Here is a 19,019-nt window from a genome sequence, read left to right as displayed (position 1 = left end):
CCCTTATGTTCCTCCCTTCCTGTCTCTTCCTCATCACCCTTCTTGTGTTCCTCCTTTCCTGTCTCTTCCTCATCACCCTTATGTTCCTCCTTTCCTGTCTCTTCCTCATCACCCTTCTTGTGTTCCTCCCTTCCTGTCTCTTCCTCATCACCCTTCTTGTGTTCCTCCTTTCCTGTCTCTTCCTCATCACCCTTGTGCTCTTCCTTTCCTGTCTCTTCCTCATCACTCTTCTTGTGCTCCTCCTTTCCTGTCTCTTCCTCATCACCCTTATGTTCCTCCTTTCCTGTCTCTTCCTCATCACCCTTGTGTTCCTCCTTTCCTGTCTCTTCCTCATCACCCTTATGTTCCTTCTTTCCTGTCTCTTCCTCATCACCCTTATGTTCCTCCCTTCCTGTCTCTTCCTCATCACCCTTCTTGTGTTCCTCCTTTCCTGTCTCTTCCTCATCACCCTTGTGCTCTTCCTTTCCTGTCTCTTCCTCATCACTCTTCTTGTGCTCCTCCTTTCCTGTCTCTTCCTCATCACCCTTATGTTCCTCCTTTCCTGTCTCTTCCTCATCACCCTTGTGTTCCTCCTTTCCTGTCTCTTCCTCATCACCCTTATGTTCCTTCTTTCCTGTCTCTTCCTCATCACCCTTCTTATGTTCCTCCTTTCCTGTCTCTTCCTCATCACCCTTCTTATGTTCCTCCTTTCCTGTCTCTTCCTCATCACCCTTCTTATGTTCCTCCTTTCCTGTCTCTTCCTCATCACCCTTATGTTCCTCCTTTCCTGTCTCTTCCTCATCACCCTTCTTATGCTCCTCCTTTCCTGTCTCTTCCTCATCACCCTTCTTATGTTCCTCCCTTCCTGTCTCTACCTCATCACCCTTCTTATGTTCCTCCTTTCCTGTCTCTTCCTCATCACCCTTCTTATGTTCCTCCTTTCCTGTCTCTTCCTCATCACCCTTATGTTCCTCCTTTCCTGTCTCTTCCTCATCACCCTTATGTTCCTCCCTTCCTGTCTCTTCCTCATCACCCTTATGTTCCTCCCTTCCTGTCTCTTCCTCATCACCCTTCTTGTGCTCCTCCTTTCCTGTCTCTTCCTCATCATCCTTATGTTCCTCCCTTCCTGTCTCTTCCTCATCACCCTTATGTTCCTCCTTTCCTGTCTCTTCCTCATCACCCTTATGTTCCTCCCTTCCTGTCTCTTCCTCATCACCCTTCTTGTGTTCCTCCTTTCCTGTCTCTTCCTCATCACCCTTCTTATGTTCCTCCTTTCCTGTCTCTTCCTCATCACCCTTCTTGTGTTCCTCCTTTCCTGTCTCTTCCTCATCACCATTATGTTCCTCCTTTCCTGTCTCTTCCTCATCACCCTTCTTGTGTTCCTCCTTTCCTGTCTCTTCCTCATCACCATTATGTTCCTCCTTTCCTGTCTCTTCCTCATCACCCTTATGTTCCTACTTTCCTGTCTCTTCCTCATCACCATTATGTTCCTCCTTTCCTGTCTCTTCCTCATCACCCTTCTTGTGTTCCTCCTTTCCTGTCTCTTCCTCATCACCATTATGTTCCTCCTTTCCTGTCTCTTCCTCATCACCCTTATGTTCCTCCTTTCCTGTCTCTTCCTCATCACCCTTATGTTCCTCCTTTCCTGTCTCTTCCTCATCACCCTTATGTTCCTCCTTTCCTGTCTCTTCCTCATCACCCTTATGTTCCTCCTTTCCTGTCTCTTCCTCATCACCCTTCTTGTGTTCCTCCTTTCCTGTCTCTTCCTCATCACCCTTCTTGTGTTCCTCCTTTCCTGTCTCTTCCTCATCACCGTTCTTGTGTTCCCTCTATCTCCATCTTTTTCCATTTCTCTTTATGCCAGTGTTCCTTAACCTTTGACCCCACACAGATACACCATCAAGCTGGACAGTGATGAGGTGCAGTACGGAGGCCATGGCAGACTGGACCACAACACAGAGTTTTTTACTGAACCACAGCCCTTCAACGAGAGAGAGAACTCTATGCTGGTACGTATCACCTCTGAGAGAGAACTCTATGCTGGTACGTATCACCTCTGAGAGAGAACTCTATGCTGGTACGTATCACCTCTGAGAGAGAACTCTATGCTGTTAAGTAACATCTCTGAGAGAGAGAACTCTATGCTGTTAAGTAACATCTCTGAGAGAGAGAACTCTATGCTGTTAAGTAACATCTCTGAGAGAGAAAGAACTCTATGCTGTTAAGTAACATCTCTGAGAGAGAGAACTCTATGCTGTTAAGTAACATCTCTGAGAGAGAGAACTCTATGCTCTTAAGTAACATCTCTGAGAGAGAGAACTCTATGCTCTTAAGTAACATCTCTGAGAGAGAGAACTCTATGCTGTTAAGTAACATCTCTGAGAGAGAGAGAACTCTATGCTGTTAAGTAACATCTCTGAGAGAGAGAGAACTCTATGCTCTTAACTAACATCTCTGAGAGAGAGAGAACTCTATGCTGTTAAGTAACATCTCTGAGAGAGAGAACTCTATGCTCTTAAGTAACATCTCTGAGAGAGAGAACTCTATGCTGTTAAGTAACATCTCTGAGAGAGAGAACTCTATGCTCTTAAGTAACATCTCTGAGAGAGAGAACTCTATGCTGTTAAGTAACATCTCTGAGAGAGAGAACTCTATGCTGTTAAGTAACATCTCTGAGAGAGAGAACTCTATGCTGTTAAGTAACATCTCTGAGAGAGAGAACTCTATGCTGTTAAGTAACATCTCTGAGAGAGAGAACTCTATGCTCTTAAGTAACATCTCTGAGAGAGAGAACTCTATGCTCTTAAGTAACATCTCTGAGAGAGAGAACTCTATGCTGTTAAGTAACATCTCTGAGAGAGAGAGAACTCTATGCTGTTAAGTAACATCTCTGAGAGAGAGAGAACTCTATGCTCTTAACTAACATCTCTGAGAGAGAGAGAACTCTATGCTGTTAAGTAACATCTCTGAGAGAGAGAACTCTATGCTCTTAAGTAACATCTCTGAGAGAGAGAACTCTATGCTGTTAAGTAACATCTCTGAGAGAGAGAACTCTATGCTCTTAAGTAACATCTCTGAGAGAGAGAACTCTATGCTCTTAAGTAACATCTCTGAGAGAGAGAACTCTATGCTGTTAAGTAATCTCTGAGAGAGAGTACTCTATGCTGTTAAGTAACATCTCTGAGAGAGAGAACTCTATGCTGTTAAGTAACATCTCTGAGAGAGAGAGAACTCTATGCTGTTAAGTAACATCTCTGAGAGAGAGAGAACTCTATGCTGTTAACTAACATCTCTGAGAGAGAGAGAGAACTCTATGCTGTTAAGTAACATCTCTGAGAGAGAGAGAACTCTATGCTGTTAAGTAACATCTCTGAGAGAGAGAGAACTCTATGCTGTTAAGTAACATCTCTGAGAGAGAGAGAACTCTATGCTGTTAAGTAACATCTCTGAGAGAGAGAGAACTCTATGCTGTTAAGTAACATCTCTGAGAGAGAGAACTCTATGCTGTTAAGTAACATCTCTGAGAGAGAGAGAACTCTATGCTGTTAAGTAACATCTCTGAGAGAGAGAACTCTATGCTGTTAAGTAACATCTCTGAGAGAGAGAACTCTATGCTGTTAAGTAACATCTCTGAGAGAGAGAACTCTATGCTGTTAAGTAACATCTCTGAGAGAGAGAGAACTCTATGCTGTTAAGTAACATCTCTGAGAGAGAGAGAACTCTATGCTGTTAAGTAACATCTCTGAGAGAGAGAACTCTATGCTGTTAAGTAACATCTCTGAGAGAGAGAGAACTCTATGCTGTTAAGTAACATCTCTGAGAGAGAGAACTCTATGCTGTTAAGTAACATCTCTGAGAGAGAGAACTCTATGCTCTTAAGTAACATCTCTGAGAGAGAGAACTCTATGCTGTTAAGTAACATCTCTGAGAGAGAGAGAACTCTATGCTGTTAAGTAATATCTCTGAGAGAGAGAGAACTCTATGCTGTTAAGTAACATCTCTGAGAGAGAGAGAACTCTATGCTCTTAAGTAACATCTCTGAGAGAGAGAGAACTCTATGCTGTTAAGTAACATCTCTGAGAGAGAGAGAACTCTATGCTCTTAAGTAACATCTCTGAGAGAGAGAGAACTCTATGCTGTTAAGTAACATCTCTGAGAGAGAGAGAACTCTATGCTCTTAAGTAACATCTCTGAGAGAGAGAACTCTATGCTGTTAAGTAACATCTCTGAGAGAGAGAACTCTATGCTGTTAAGTAACATCTCTGAGAGAGAGAACTCTATGCTGTTAAGTAACATCTCTGAGAGAGAGAACTCTATGCTGTTAAGTAACATCTCTGAGAGAGAGAACTCTATGCTGTTAAGTAACATCTCTGAGAGAGAGAACTCTATGCTGTTAAGTAACATCTCTGAGAGAGAGAACTCTATGCTGTCTAGTCTGTTTCTCCCAGCTGTAGTCTCAGTCTCCGAGCTCGAGTCTTCCAGCTCTAGTCTGCGTCTTCCAGTTTTAGTCTCCCAACTCTAGTCTGCATCTTCCAGCTCTAGTCTCCCAGCTCTAGTCTGTGTCTCCCAGCTCTAGTCTCACAGCTATAGTCTCTGTCTCCGAGTTCTACCCTCCCAGCTCTAGTTTGCGTCTCCCAGCTCTAGTCTGTGTCTTCCAGCTCAACTCTCCCAGCTCTTGTCTGTGTCTCCCAGCTCTAGTCTCCCAGCTATAGTCTGTGTCTCCCAGCTCTAGTCTGTGTCTCCCAGTCTAGTCTGTGTCTCCCAGTCTAGTCTGTGTCTCCCAGCTCTAGTCTGTGTCTCCCAGCTCTAGTCTGTGTCTCCCAGCTCTAGTCTGTGTCTCCCAGCTCTAGTCTGTGTCTCCCAGCTCTAGTCTGTGTCTCCCAACTCTAGTCTGTCTCCCAGCTCTAGTCTGTGCATCCCAGCTCTTGTCTTCCAGCTCTAGTCTCCCAGCTCTACTCTCCCAGCTCTAATCTCCCAGCTCTAGTCTGTGTCTCCCAGCTCTAGTCTCCCAGCTCTAGTCTGTGTCTCCCAGCTCTAGTCTGTGTCTCCCAGCTCTAGTCTCCCAGCTCTAGTCTCCCAGCTCTAGTCTCCCAGCTCTAGTCTCCCAGCTCTAATCCGTCTCTATCATTAATGTACGCTTTGAATTCTGCCTGAAGTACATTATCAAATATGGGTCAATTCAGAAATTCCTTGCAATTCTCTCTGTTGTACGCACACGCACACACACACACACACACACACACACACACACACACACACACACACACACACACACACACACACACACACACACACACACACACACACACACACACACACACACACACACACACATAGGTACATTCAGAAAGGCCATGCAGTACCCCCTACTCTGTCAGGGGACAGACCGAGGACTGCAGTCTGTTTCTCCTCGGGGGCAGATCGGTACTGTGTTCTTTGTGTTTGTGAATATAGTATCTGTTGTGAGTGTGGAGGAGGCGTACTGTGTATCTCAAGCAGTCACTAAGAGTATGGGATATAGGGTATAGAGGATATAGTGTAGTGAGTGTAGGGTCTAGGGTACAGAGTATATAGGGTGTAGGATATAGACTATATGGTCTAGGGTATAGAGTATATGGGGTGTAGGATATAGACTCTAGGGTATAGGGGATATAGAGGATATAGTGTAGTGAGTCTAGGGTCTAGGGTATAGAGTCTAGGGGATATATAGGGTATAGAGTCTAGGGTATATATTTATTTTTTATTTTTTATTTCACCTTTATTTAACCAGGTAGGCAAGTTGAGAACAAGTTCTCATTTACAATTGCGACCTGGTCAAGATAAAGCAAAGCAGTTCGACAGATACAACGACACAGAGTTACACATGGAGTAAAACAAACATACAGTCAATAATACAGTATAAACAAGTCTATATACGATGTCAGAAAATGAGGTGGGAGGTAAGGGATAAGGGAGGTAAAGGCAAAAAAAGGCCATGGTGGAAAAGTAAATACAATATAGCAAGTAAAACACTGGAATGGTAGTTTTGCAATGGAAGAATGTGGAAAGTAGAAATAAAAATAATGGGGTGCAAAGGAGCTAAATTAATTAATTAATTAAATACAGTAGGGAAAGAGGTAGTTGTTTGGGCTAAATTATAGGTGGGCTATGTACAGGTGCAGTAATCTGTGAGCTGCTCTGACAGTTGGTGCTTAAAGCTAGTGAGGGAGATAAGTGTTTCCAGTTTCAGAGATTTTTGTAGTTCGTTCCAGTCATTGGCAGCAGAGAACTGGAAGGAGAGGCGGCCAAAGAAAGAATTGGTTTTGGGGGTGACTAGAGAGATATACCTGCTGGAGCGTGTGCTACAGGTGGGAGATGCTATGGTGACCAGCGAGCTGAGATAAGGGGGGACTTTACCTAGCAGGGTCTTGTAGATGACATGGAGCCAGTGGATTTGGCGACGAGTATGAAGTTAGGGCCAGCCAACGAGAGCGTACAGGTCGCAATGGTGGGTAGTATATGGGGCTTTGGTGACAAAACGGATGGCACTGTGATAGACTGCATCCAATTTGTTGAGTAGGGTATTGGAGGCTATTTTGTAAATGACATCGCCAAAGTCGAGGATTGGTAGGATGGTCAGTTTTACAAGGGTATGTTTGGCAGCATGAGTGAAGGATGCTTTGTTGCGAAATATATATAGGGTGTAGAGGGTGTAGGGTATAGAGTATATGATGTTTAGGGTATAGTTTATAGAGTATATGATGTTTAGAGTATAGAGTATATGATGTTTAGCGTATAGGGTATAGAGTATATGATGTTTAGTGTATAGAGTATATAGTGTTTAGTGTATAGGGTATAGAGTATAGGATGTTTAGGGTATAGGGTATATAGTATATGATGTTTAGGGTATAGAGTATATGATGTATAGGGTATATAGTGTTTAGTGTATATGATGTTTAGGGTATAGGGTATAGAGTATATGATGTTTAGAGTATAGAGTATATGATGTTTAGCGTATAGGGTATAGAGTATATGATGTTTAGTGTATAGGGTATAGAGTATATGATGTTTAGGGTATAGAGTATATAGTGTTTAGTGTATATGATGTTTAGGGTATAGGGTATAGAGTATATGATGTTTAGGGTATAGGGTATATAGTGTTTAGTGTATATGATGTTTAGGGTATAGGGTATAGAGTATATGATGTTTAGGGTATAGGGTATAGAGTATATGATGTTTAGAGTATAGAGTATATGATGCTTAGTGTATAGGGTATAGAGTATATGATGTTTAGGGTATAGGGTATAGAGTATATTGGGTATACAGTATATAGAGTATACAGTGTGTAGTGTATAGGCTATATAGTATGTAGGGTATACAGTATTTAGAGTCTATAGTGCGTATTGTATAGGCTATATAGTATATAGGGTATACAGTATACAGAGTATATAGGGTATACAGTATATAGTGTGTAGTGTATAGGCTATATAGTATGTAGGGTATACAGTATATAGAGTATATAGGGTATACAGTATATAGAGTATATAGTGTTTAGGGTATAGAGTATATAATGTATAGGGTATAGAGTATATGATGTATAGGGTATAGAGTATATAATGTATAGGGTATAGAGTATATGATGTTTAGTGTTTAGGGTATAGAGTATATGATGTTTAGGGTATTGAGTATATAGTGTTTAGTATATAGGGTATATAGTATATGATGTTTAGTGTATAGGGTATAGAGTATATGATGTTTAGAGTATAGAGTATATGATGTTTAGCGTATAGGGTATAGAGTATATGATGTTTAGTGTATAGAGTATATGATGTTTAGCGTATAGGGTATAGAGTATATGATGTTTAGTGTATAGAGTATATGATGTTTAGCGTATAGAGTATATGATGTTTAGGGTATAGAGTATATGATGTTTAGGGTATAGAGTATATGATGTTTAGGGTATAGGGTATAGAGTATATGATGTTTAATGTATAGGGTATAGAGTATATGATGTTTAGGGTATAGAGTATATAGTATTTAATGTATAGGGTATAGAGTATATGATGTTTAATGTATAGGGTATACATTATGGAGAATAGGGTGTATAGGATATAGAGTCTAAGGTATGGAGTATAGGATATAGTGTATATCAAGTATAGGGTATACAGTATGCAGAGTATAGAGTGCATAGGGTATGGGATATAGAGTATAGGATATATGGTATACAGTACAGGGCATACAGTATACAGTGTATACTGCATATAAATATCTTGGAATTTTAATTGATGACGGCCTCTCTTTTAAATTGCATATTCAACAATTTACAAAAGAAATGAGCTGCAATTGGGATTTTATTTTAGGAATAAGGCCTGTTTTTCTTTTGAAGCCAGAAGGAGGCTAGTATCAGCTACATTTATGCCTTTACTAGACTATGGGGATATTTTATATGTGAATGCTTCCACTCAGTGTTCGAGATCAATTGACACCCTTTACCATGGCACTTTGAGATGTATTTTAAACTGCAAAACCCTTACGCACCACTGCACTTTGTATACTAGGGTTGGCTGGTCTTCTCTAGTCTCTCGTAGGCTCAGTCACTGGTATACTTTTATTTACAAAGCCTTTTTTGGGTTTACTACCTTTTTATTGTTCAGAAATGTGGTGGGTCGTCTCTTCGTTCGCTGGACTTTATCCTGCTAACTGTTCCAAATGTCCCAACTGAATTTGGTAAAAGGGCTTTTATGTCCTCTGTGCCATCGTCTTGGAACGCCTTACAAAATACTTTTAAAGTGGAAGAACTTGTCCCGATTGGTGTATTTAAATCACTGATGAAGGGTTTTGAGGCTGATTCCCTGACCTGTCAATGTTTTTAATTTGCTGTTTTATACTCTTGTGAATTCAATGGTTTTTACTGGATTACTTGTAGTTTTTCATGTTGTCTGTCTGTCATTTTTGTTTTTGTAATGACTTGGTGCTGCCTATCTTGGCCAGGGCGCTCTTGAAAAATAGATTTTAAATCTCAATGAGCCCTTCCTGGTTAAATAAAGGTTAAATAAAATAAATAAAATAAAATAGGGTATATGGTGTAAGATAGGGTATTGGGTACTCAGTATATAGAGTATAGGGTATTAAATATATAGGGTATAGTATATAGAGTATACAGGATGTAGAGTATAGGCTATACAGTAGAGGGAATACAGTATATTGTTATAGGGTATACAGTATATAGAGTGTAGGGTCTAGAGACTAGGGTATAGGATATAGTTTATAGGGTATAGGATATAGAGTATATAAGGTATAGAGTATAGGGTGTAGGATGTAGAGTATAGGGTGTACAGTATATAGGGTATAGGGAATACAGTATATTGGTTATATAGGGTATATAGAGTATAGGGTATACAGTATATGGAGTATATAGTGTGTAGTGTATAGGCTATATAGTATATAGGGTATACAGTTAATAGAGTATATAGGGTATACAGTATATAGAGTATATAGTGTGTAGTGTATAGGCTATATAGTATATAGGGTATACAGTATATCGAGTATATAGTGTGTAGTGTATAGGCTATATAGTATATTGGTATACAGTATATAGAGTATATAGTGTGTAGTGTATAGGCTATATAGTATGTAGGGTATACAGTATATAGAGTATATAGGGTATACAGTATATAGAGTATATAGTGTGTAGTGTATAGGCTATATAGTATATCGGGTATACAGTATATAGAGTATATAATGTGTAGTGTATAGGCTATATAGTTTATAGGGTATAGAGTATATAGGGTATACAGTATATAGAGTATATAGTGTGTAGTGTATAGGCTATATAGTATATAGGGTATACAGTATATAGAGTATATAGTGTGTATTGTATAGGCTATATAGTATATTGGTATAGAGTATATAGTGTGTAGTGTATAGACTATATAGTATGTAGGGTATACAGTATTTAGAGTATATAGTGTGTAGTGTATAGGCTATATAGTATGTAGGGTATACCGTATATAGAGTATATGGGGTATACAGTATATAGAGTATATAGTGTGTAGTGTATAGGCTATATAGTATGTAGGGTATACAGTATATAGTGTGTAGTGTATAGGCTATATAGTATGTAGGGTATACAGTATATAGAGTATATAGAGTATATAGTGTGTAGTGTATAGGCTATATAGTATGTAGGGTATACAGTATATAGAGTATATAGTGTGTAGTGTATAGGCTATATAGTATGTAGGGTATACAGTATATAGAGTATATAGGGTATACAGTATATAGAGTATATAGTGTGTAGTGTATAGGCTATAGAGTATATAGGGTATACAGTATATAGAGTATATAGTGTGTAGTGTATAGGCTATATAGTATATAGGGTATACAATATATATAGTATATAGTTTTCAAGGTATACAGTTTAAAGGGTATATAGTTTTCAGGGTATATAGTATATAGGGTATACAGTATATATAGTATATAGGGTACACAGTATATATAGTATATAGGGTATACAGTATATATAGTATATAGGGTATACAGTATATATAGGGTATATAGGGTATATAGTATATATAGTATATAGGGTATACAGTATATATAGTATATAGGGTATACAGTATATATAGTATATAGGGTATACAGTATATATAGTATATAGGGTATACAGTATATATAGTATATAGGGTATACAGTATATATAGTATATAGGGTATACAGTGTATATATAGTATATAGGGTATACAGTGTATATATAGTATATAGGGTATACAGTGTATATATAGTATATAGGGTATACAGTGTATAGGGTATACAGTATATATAGTATATAGGGTATATAGTATATATAGTATATAGGGTATATAGTATATATAGTATATAGGGTATATAGTATATATAGTATATAGGGTATACAGTATATATAGTATATAGGTTATATAGTGTATATATAGTATATAGGGTATATAGTTTTCAGGGTACCTTCCCTTTTTTGTCTCTAAAATGTGTTCCCCCTGTAGAGATCTGGACGATAAATAGTTTCTAAATAGAAGTCCTGGATGTGTACGTCAGGATGGATCCACGTTAGAGACGGAGGAAGCTGCTCTCTGGACGATGTGTACATCAGGATGGATCGACATTAGAGACTGAGGAAGCTGCTCTCTGGACGATGTGTACATCAGGATGGATCGACATTAGAGACTGAGGAAGCTGCTCTCTGGACGATGTGTACGTCAGGATGGATCCACGTTAGAGACGGAGGAAGCTGCTCTCTGGACGATGTGTACGTCAGGATGGATCCACATTAGAGACGGAGGAAGCTGCTCTCTGGACGATGTGTACATCAGGATGGATCGACATTAGAGACTGAGGAAGCTGCTCTCTGGACGATGTGTACATCAGGATGGATCGACATTAGAGACTGAGGAAGCTGCTCTCTGGACGATGTGTACGTCAGGATGGATCGACATTAGAGACTGAGGAAGCTGCTCTCTGGACGATGTGTACGTCAGGATGGATCCACATTAGAGACGGAGGAAGCTGCTCTCTGGACGATGTGTACGTCAGGATGGATCCACATTAGAGACTGAGGAAGCTGCTCTCTGGACGATGTGTACGTCAGGATGGATCCACATTAGAGACTGAGGAAGCTGCTCTCTGGACGATGTGTACGTCAGGATGGATCCACATTAGAGACTGAGGAAGCTGCTCTCTGGACGATGTGTACGTCAGGATGGATCCACATTAGAGACGGAGGAAGCTGCTCTCTGGACGATGTGTACGTCAGGATGGATCCACCTTAGAGACGGAGGAAGCTGCTCTCTGGACGATGTGTACGTCAGGATGGATCCACGTTAGAGACGGAGGAAGCTGCTCTCTGGACGATGTGTACGTCAGGATGGATCCACATTAGAGACGGAGGAAGCTGCTCTCTGGACGATGTGTACGTCAGGATGGATCCACGTTAGAGACGGAGGAAGCTGCTCTCTGGACGATGTGTACGTCAGGATGGATCCACGTTAGAGACTGAGGAAGCTGCTCTCTGGACGATGTGTACGTCAGGATGGATCCACGTTAGAGACGGAGGAAGCTGCTCTCTGGACGATGTGTACGTCAGGATGGATCCACGTTAGAGACGGAGGAAGCTGCTCTCTGGACGATGTGTACGTCAGGATGGATCCACGTTAGAGACTGAGGAAGCTGCTCTCTGGACGATGTGTACGTCAGGATGGATCCACGTTAGAGACGGAGGAAGCTGCTCTCTGGACGATGTGTACGTCAGGATGGATCCACGTTAGAGACGGAGGAAGCTGCTCTCTGGACGATGTGTACGTCAGGATGGATCCACGTTAGAGACTGAGGAAGCTGCTCTCTGGACGATGTGTACGTCAGGATGGATCCACCTTAGAGACGGAGGAAGCTGCTCTCTGGACGATGTGTACGTCAGGATGGATCCACATTAGAGACGGAGGAAGCTGCTCTCTGGACGATGTGTACGTCAGGATGGATCCACGTTAGAGACGGAGGAAGCTGCTCTCTGGACGATGTGTACATCAGGATGGATCCACATTAGAGACGGAGGAAGCTGCTCTCTGGACGATGTGTACGTCAGGATGGATCCACATTAGAGACGGAGGAAGCTGCTCTCTGGACGATGTGTACGTCAGGATGGATCCACATTAGAGACGGAGGAAGCTGCTCTCTGGACGATGTGTACGTCAGGATGGATCCACATTAGAGACGGAGGAAGCTGCTCTCTGGACGATGTGTACGTCAGGATGGATCCACATTAGAGATGGAGGAAGCTGCTCTCTGGACGATGTGTACGTCAGGATGGATCCACATTAGAGATGGAGGAAGCTGCTCTCTGGACGATGTGTACGTCAGGATGTAGTGTATAGGCTATATAGTATGTAGGGTATACAGTATATAGAGTATATAGGGTATACAGTATATAGAGTATATAGTGTGTAGTGTATAGGCTATATAGTATGTAGGGTATACAGTATATAGAGTATATAGGGTATACAGTATATAGAGTATATAGTGTGTAGTGTATAGGCTATATAGTATATAGGGTATACAATATATATAGTATATAGTTTTCAAGGTATACAGTTTAAAGGGTATATAGTTTTCAGGGTATATAGTATATAGTGTATACAGTATATATAGTATATAGGGTATACAGTATATATAGTATATAGGGTATATAGTTTTCAGGGTATATAGTATATAGGGTATACAGTATATATAGTATATAGGGTATACAGTATATATAGTATATAGGGTATACAGTATATATAGTATATAGGGTATACAGTATATATAGGGTATATAGTATATATAGGGTATATAGTATATATAGTATATAGGGTATACAGTATATATAGTATATACAGCTTCCTCCGTCACTTTAGAGACGGAGGAAGCTGATCTCTGGACGATGTGTACGTCAGGATGGATCCACATTAGAGACGGAGGAAGCTGCTCTCTGGACGAGAGCTGACAACTCATCTCAGTGTGGTTCAATATCATGGGTTGTTAGTGGGAGGAGAAGGACATGATCATAACGTGTGGAATGTTTCACATTATCAAGACCCGATAGTATTGTAAGAAATATTGACAGTGTCATGTCCCTTGTGGGTCTTGAACTGCCGTCTCTCAGCATGTAGACTAAACTATTGAGCTCACCATTCTGTCTCCGTGTCTGTTAAGATGGTGTTTAGTCTCAGTGTCTGTTAATATGGTGTTTAGTCTCAGTGTCTGTTAATATGGTATTTAGTCTCAGTGTCTGTTAATATGGTATTTAGTCTCAGTGTCTGTTAATATGGTGTTAATATGGTATTTAGTCTCAGTGTCTGTTAATATGGTGTTTTGTCTCAGTGTCTGTTAATATGGTATTTAGTCTCAGTGTCTGTTAATATGGTATTTAGTCTCAGTGTCTGTTAATATGGTATTTAGTCTCAGTGTCTGTTAATATGGTATTTAGTCTCAGTGTCTGTTAATATGGTGTTTATATGGTGTTTAGTCTCAGTGTCTGTTAATATGGTATTTAGTCTCAGTATCTGTTAATATGGTATTTAGTCTCAGTATCTGTTAATATGGTATTTAGTCTCAGTGTCTGTTAATATGGTATTTAGTCTCAGTGTCTGTTAATATGGTGTTTAGTCTCAGTGTCTGTTAATATGGTGTTTAGTCTCAGTGTCTGTTAATATGGTGTTAATATGGTGTTTAGTCTCAGTGTCTGTTAATATGGTATTTAGTCTCAGTGTCTGTTAATATGGTATTTAGTCTCAGTGTCTGTTAATATGGTGTTAATATGGTGTTTAGACTCAGTATCTGTTAATATGGTATTTAGTCTCAGTGTCTGTTAATATGGTGTTTAGTCTCAGTGTCTGTTAATATGGTGTTAATATGGTATTTAGTCTCAGTGTCTGTTAATATGGTGTTTAGTCTCAGTGTCTGTTAATATGGTATTTAGTCTCAGTATCTGTTAATATGGTGTTTAGTCTCAGTGTCTGTTAATATGGTGTTTAGTCTCAGTGTCTGTTAATATGGTATTTAGTCTCAGTGTCTGTTAATATGGTGTTTAGTCTCAGTGTCTGTTAATATGGTGTTTAGTCTCAGTGTCTGTTAATATGGTGTTAATATGGTATTTAGTCTCAGTGTCTGTTAATATGGTGTTAATATGGTATTTAGTCTCAGTGTCTGTTAATATGGTGTTTAGTCTCAGTGTCTGTTAATATGGTGTTAATATGGTATTTAGTCTCAGTGTCTGTTAATATGGTGTTAATATGGTATTTAGTCTCAGTGTCTGTTAATATGGTGTTAATATGGTATTTAGTCTCAGTGTCTGTTAATATGGTGTTTAGTCTCAGTGTCTGTTAATATGGTGTTTAGTCTCAGTGTCTGTTAATATGGTATTTAGTCTCAGTATCTGTTAATATGGCATTTTCCAAGATGGCGTAGCAGTCGTACGTATGTTTTGTCTTGTCCCGTCCTGTCTAGTGTAAATATAGTTTTCTTCGTTTATTTTTCTGTATATATTTCGTACATATTTTAATCTCACTCTCAAACTAGAGCTGAATATACTCTCCTGCAACCCGCATCACCCAATGTGGTACGGATCCGCCTTTTCTATACTTTACATTAGATCCGGAGCCACCATCAGAAGCTAGCCAGCAACTAGCTACTAGCTCGTACTCAGTTAGCCATTGCTAGCGGTCTTCTAAGCTAACTAGAACACCAGCGCGACATCAACCCAGAGCATATCAGACTGCTCTTTCTCTACCACATCTCCGGATTCCTACCGCAAGCTCTGAACCTTTACACCGGATCATCGCAACTAGCTAGCTGCAATTCCGAGTGGCTACTCCTGGCCAACGTCTCTGGCCCAAAACAAGCTACAGTTAGCCTTGAGCTAAGCCCATCTCCCGACTAGCCGAAGAGGCCCAACGATACCTCTTTTGCCAATTGGCCTGGACCCTTTACTGCCGACACGGAGCGCCGCCCGATCCATCACGACTGGTCCGCCGACATAATCGTCCGAGGTGGTTTCAACAGGCTTTTTCGTTGCGACATCGCCAAAGACCCATCTGCTGGCCAAGGCCCGCGAGCTTTCTGAAACGCTGTATCTCCAGCTCACCAGAGCTCCTGTAGCATAATCCTGGGCTACAATTACCCGGGCCCACGACCGGTCTGTCAATGCCACCGCAAGAAGAGGAATAAACAGACTCACCCCATCGCGACGTCCCCAAAGGTTAGCTCTCTAGCCCTCGCTATCTCCCTACTTGCTATTCGGCCTGCTAACGGCTAGCTTGTCTAGCCCGGGCCTACGAACTGTTAGCTTGTTAGCACAGGCCTGCTAACCATCTGACTCACCTCATCCCAAACACTTCTGAACCCATTTACTTTCTCTCTCTTTGATTTTTATTTGTTTATACCTTCCGGAAACCTGCCTCACCCACTGTGATACGGATTCGCTATCACTTTTAATTTTGATTTATTTTTATGACACACTCAAGAACCTCCAGACGCTAACCAGCTAACTAGCTACAAGCTATTTAGTCATTGTTAGTTTAAAAAAAAAAAAAAAAAAAAAAATATAAAAAAACCTGGATAACACTCGCCAGCCCAGCTTCCCTGCCCATCCACCGCTGCCCCCTGGACACTGATTTCTTGGCTACATAGCTGACGCACGCTGGACTTTCCATTAATCACGGTACCCCATTCTGCTTGTTTGTTTATCTGTCGGCCCAGTTGCCTAGTCAACGCCATTTTACCTGCTGTTTGTTGTGCTAGCTGATTAGCCTCGCCTACTGTTTTTAGCTAGCTTTCCCAATTCAACACCTGTGATTACTGTATGCCTCGCTGTATGTCTCTCCCAAATGTCAATATGCCTTGTATACTGTTGTTCAGGTTAGTTATCATTGTTTTAGTTCACAATGGAGCCCTAGATCCACTCTGCATACCCCTGTTACCTCCTTTGTCCCACCCCCCACACATGCGGTGACCTCACCCATTACAACCAGCATGTCCAGAGATACAACCTCTCTCATCATCACCCAGTGCCTGGGCTTACCTCCGCTGTACCCGCACCCCACCATACCCCTGTCTGCGCATTATGCCCTGAATATATTCTACCATGCCCAGAAACCTGCTCCTCTTATCCTCTGCCCCCAACGCTCTAGGCGACCAGTTTTGATAGCCTTTAGCCGCACCCTCATACTACTCCTTCTCTGTTCCGCGGGTGATGTGGAGGTAAACCCAGGCCCTGCATGCCCCCAGGTACCCTCATTTGTTGACTTCTGTGATCGAAAAAGTCTTGGTTTTATGCATGTCAACATCAGAAGCCTCCTCCCTAAGTTTGTTTTACTCACTGCTTTAGCACACTCTGCTAACCCTGATGTCCTTGCCGTGTCTGAATCCTGGCTCAGGAAGGCCACCAAAAATTCAGAGATTTCCATACCCAACTATAACATCTTCCGTCAAGATAGAACTGCCAAAGGGGGCGGAGTCGCAGTCTACTGCAGAGATAGCCTGCAAAGTAATGTCATACTTTCCAGGTCCATACCCAAACAGTTTGAACTACTAATTTTGAAAATTACTCTCTCCAGAAACAAGTCTATCACTGTTGCCGCCTGCTACCGACCCCCGTCAGCTCCCAGCTGCGCCCTGGACACCATTTGTGAATTGATCGCCCCTCATCTAGCTTCAGAGTTTGTTCTGTTAGGTGACCTAAACTGGGATATGCTTAACACCCCGGCAGTCCTACAATCTAAGCTAGATGCCCTCAATCTCACTCAAATCATCAAGGAACCCACCAGGTACAACCCTAACTCTGTAAACAAGGGCACCCTCATAGACGCCATCCTGACCAACTGGCCCTCCAAATATACCTCCGCTGTCTTCAACCAGGATCTCAGCGATCACTGCCTCATCGCCTGTATCCGCCACGGAGCCGCAGTCAAACGACCACCCTCATCACTGTCAAACGCTCCCTAAAACACTTCTGTGAGCAGGCCTTTCTAATCGACCTGGCCCGTGTATCCTGGAAGGACATTGACCTCATCCCGTCAGTTGAGGATGCCTGGTCATTCTTTAAAAGTAACTTCCTCACCATTTTAGATAAGCATGCTCCGTTCAAAAAAAATGCAGAACCAAGAACAGATACAGCCCTTGGTTCACTCCAGACCTGACTGCCCTCGACCAGCACAAAAACATCCTGTGGCGGACTGCAATAGCATCGAATAGCCCCGTGATATGCAACTGTTCAGGGAAGTCAGGAACCAATACACGCAGTCAGTCAGGAAAGCTAAGGCCAGCTTCTTCAGGCAGAAGTTTGCATCCTGTAACTCCAACTCCAAAAAGTTCTGGGACACTGTGAAGTCCATGGAGAACAAGAGCACCTCCTCCCAGCTGCCCACTGCACTGAGGCTAGGAAACACGGTCTCCACCGATAAATCCATGATTATCGAAAACTTCAATAAGCACTTCTCAACGGCTGGCCATGCCTTCCGCCTGGCTACTCCAACCTCGGCCAACAGCTCCGCCCCCGTAGTTCCTCACCCAAGCCTCTCCAGGTTCTCCTTTACCCAAATCCAGATAGCAGATGTTCTGAAAGAGCTGCAAAACCTGGACCCGTACAAATCAGCTGGGCTTGATAATCTGGACCCGCTATTTCTGAAACTATCTGCCGCCATTGTCGCAACCCCTATTACCAGCCTGTTCAACCTCTCTTTCATATCGTCTGAGATCCCCAAGGATTGAAAGCTGCCGCAGTCATCCCCTCTTCAAAGGGAGACACCTGGACCCAAACTGCTATAGACCTATATCCATCCTGCCCTGCCTATCTAAGGTCTTTGAAAGCCAAGTCAACAAACAGGTCACTGACCATCTCGAATCCACCGTACCTTCTCCGCTGTGCAATCTGGTTTCCGAGCCGGTCACGGGTGCACCTCAGCCACACTCAAGGTACTAAATGATATCATAACCGCCATCGATAAAAGACAGTACTGTGCAGCCGTCTTCATCGACCTCGCCAAGGCTTTCGACTCTGTCAATCACCAAATTCTTATCGGCAGACTCAACAGCCTCGGTTTTTCGGATGACTGCCTTGCCTGGTTCACCAATTACTTTGCAGACAGAGTTCAGTGTGTCAAATCGGAGGGCATGCTGTCCGGTCCTCTGGCAGTCTCTATGGGGGTGCCACAGGGTTCAATTCTCGGGCCGACTCTTTTCTCTGTATATATCAATGATGTTGCTCTTGCTGCGGGCGATTCCCTGATCCACCTCTACGCAGACGACACCATTCTATATACTTTCGGCCCGTCATTGGACACTGTGCTATCCAACCTCCAAACGAGCTTCAATGCCATACAGCACTCCTTCCGTGGCCTCCAACTGCTCCTAAACGCGAGTAAAACCAAATGCATGCTTTTCAACCGATCGCTGCCTGCACCCGCATGCCCGACTAGCATCACCACCCTGGATGGTTCCAACCTTGAATATGTGGACATCTATAAGTACCTAGGTGTCTGGCTAGACTGCAAACTCTCCTT

General features: G+C 41.9%; 1 protein-coding gene across 1 annotated transcript in view; it reads left to right on the top strand.

The window, feature by feature from the left end:
- The window catches only part of gbe1b (glucan (1,4-alpha-), branching enzyme 1b), a 401,340-nt gene that overhangs the window by 339,240 nt on the left and 43,081 nt on the right, over window positions 1-19,019 (top strand). The window contains exon 15 of the mRNA XM_052468704.1: window positions 1,871-1,988. Coding sequence (XP_052324664.1) covers window positions 1,871-1,988 — 118 coding nt within the window. The remainder of the gene's footprint in view (window positions 1-1,870; window positions 1,989-19,019) is intronic.

This window comes from Oncorhynchus keta, chromosome 18 (assembly GCF_023373465.1).
Source record: "Oncorhynchus keta strain PuntledgeMale-10-30-2019 chromosome 18, Oket_V2, whole genome shotgun sequence".
In the NCBI taxonomy this organism is placed as follows: domain Eukaryota; kingdom Metazoa; phylum Chordata; class Actinopteri; order Salmoniformes; family Salmonidae; genus Oncorhynchus; species Oncorhynchus keta.
This window is presented reverse-complemented; position numbering and strand designations above follow the sequence as displayed.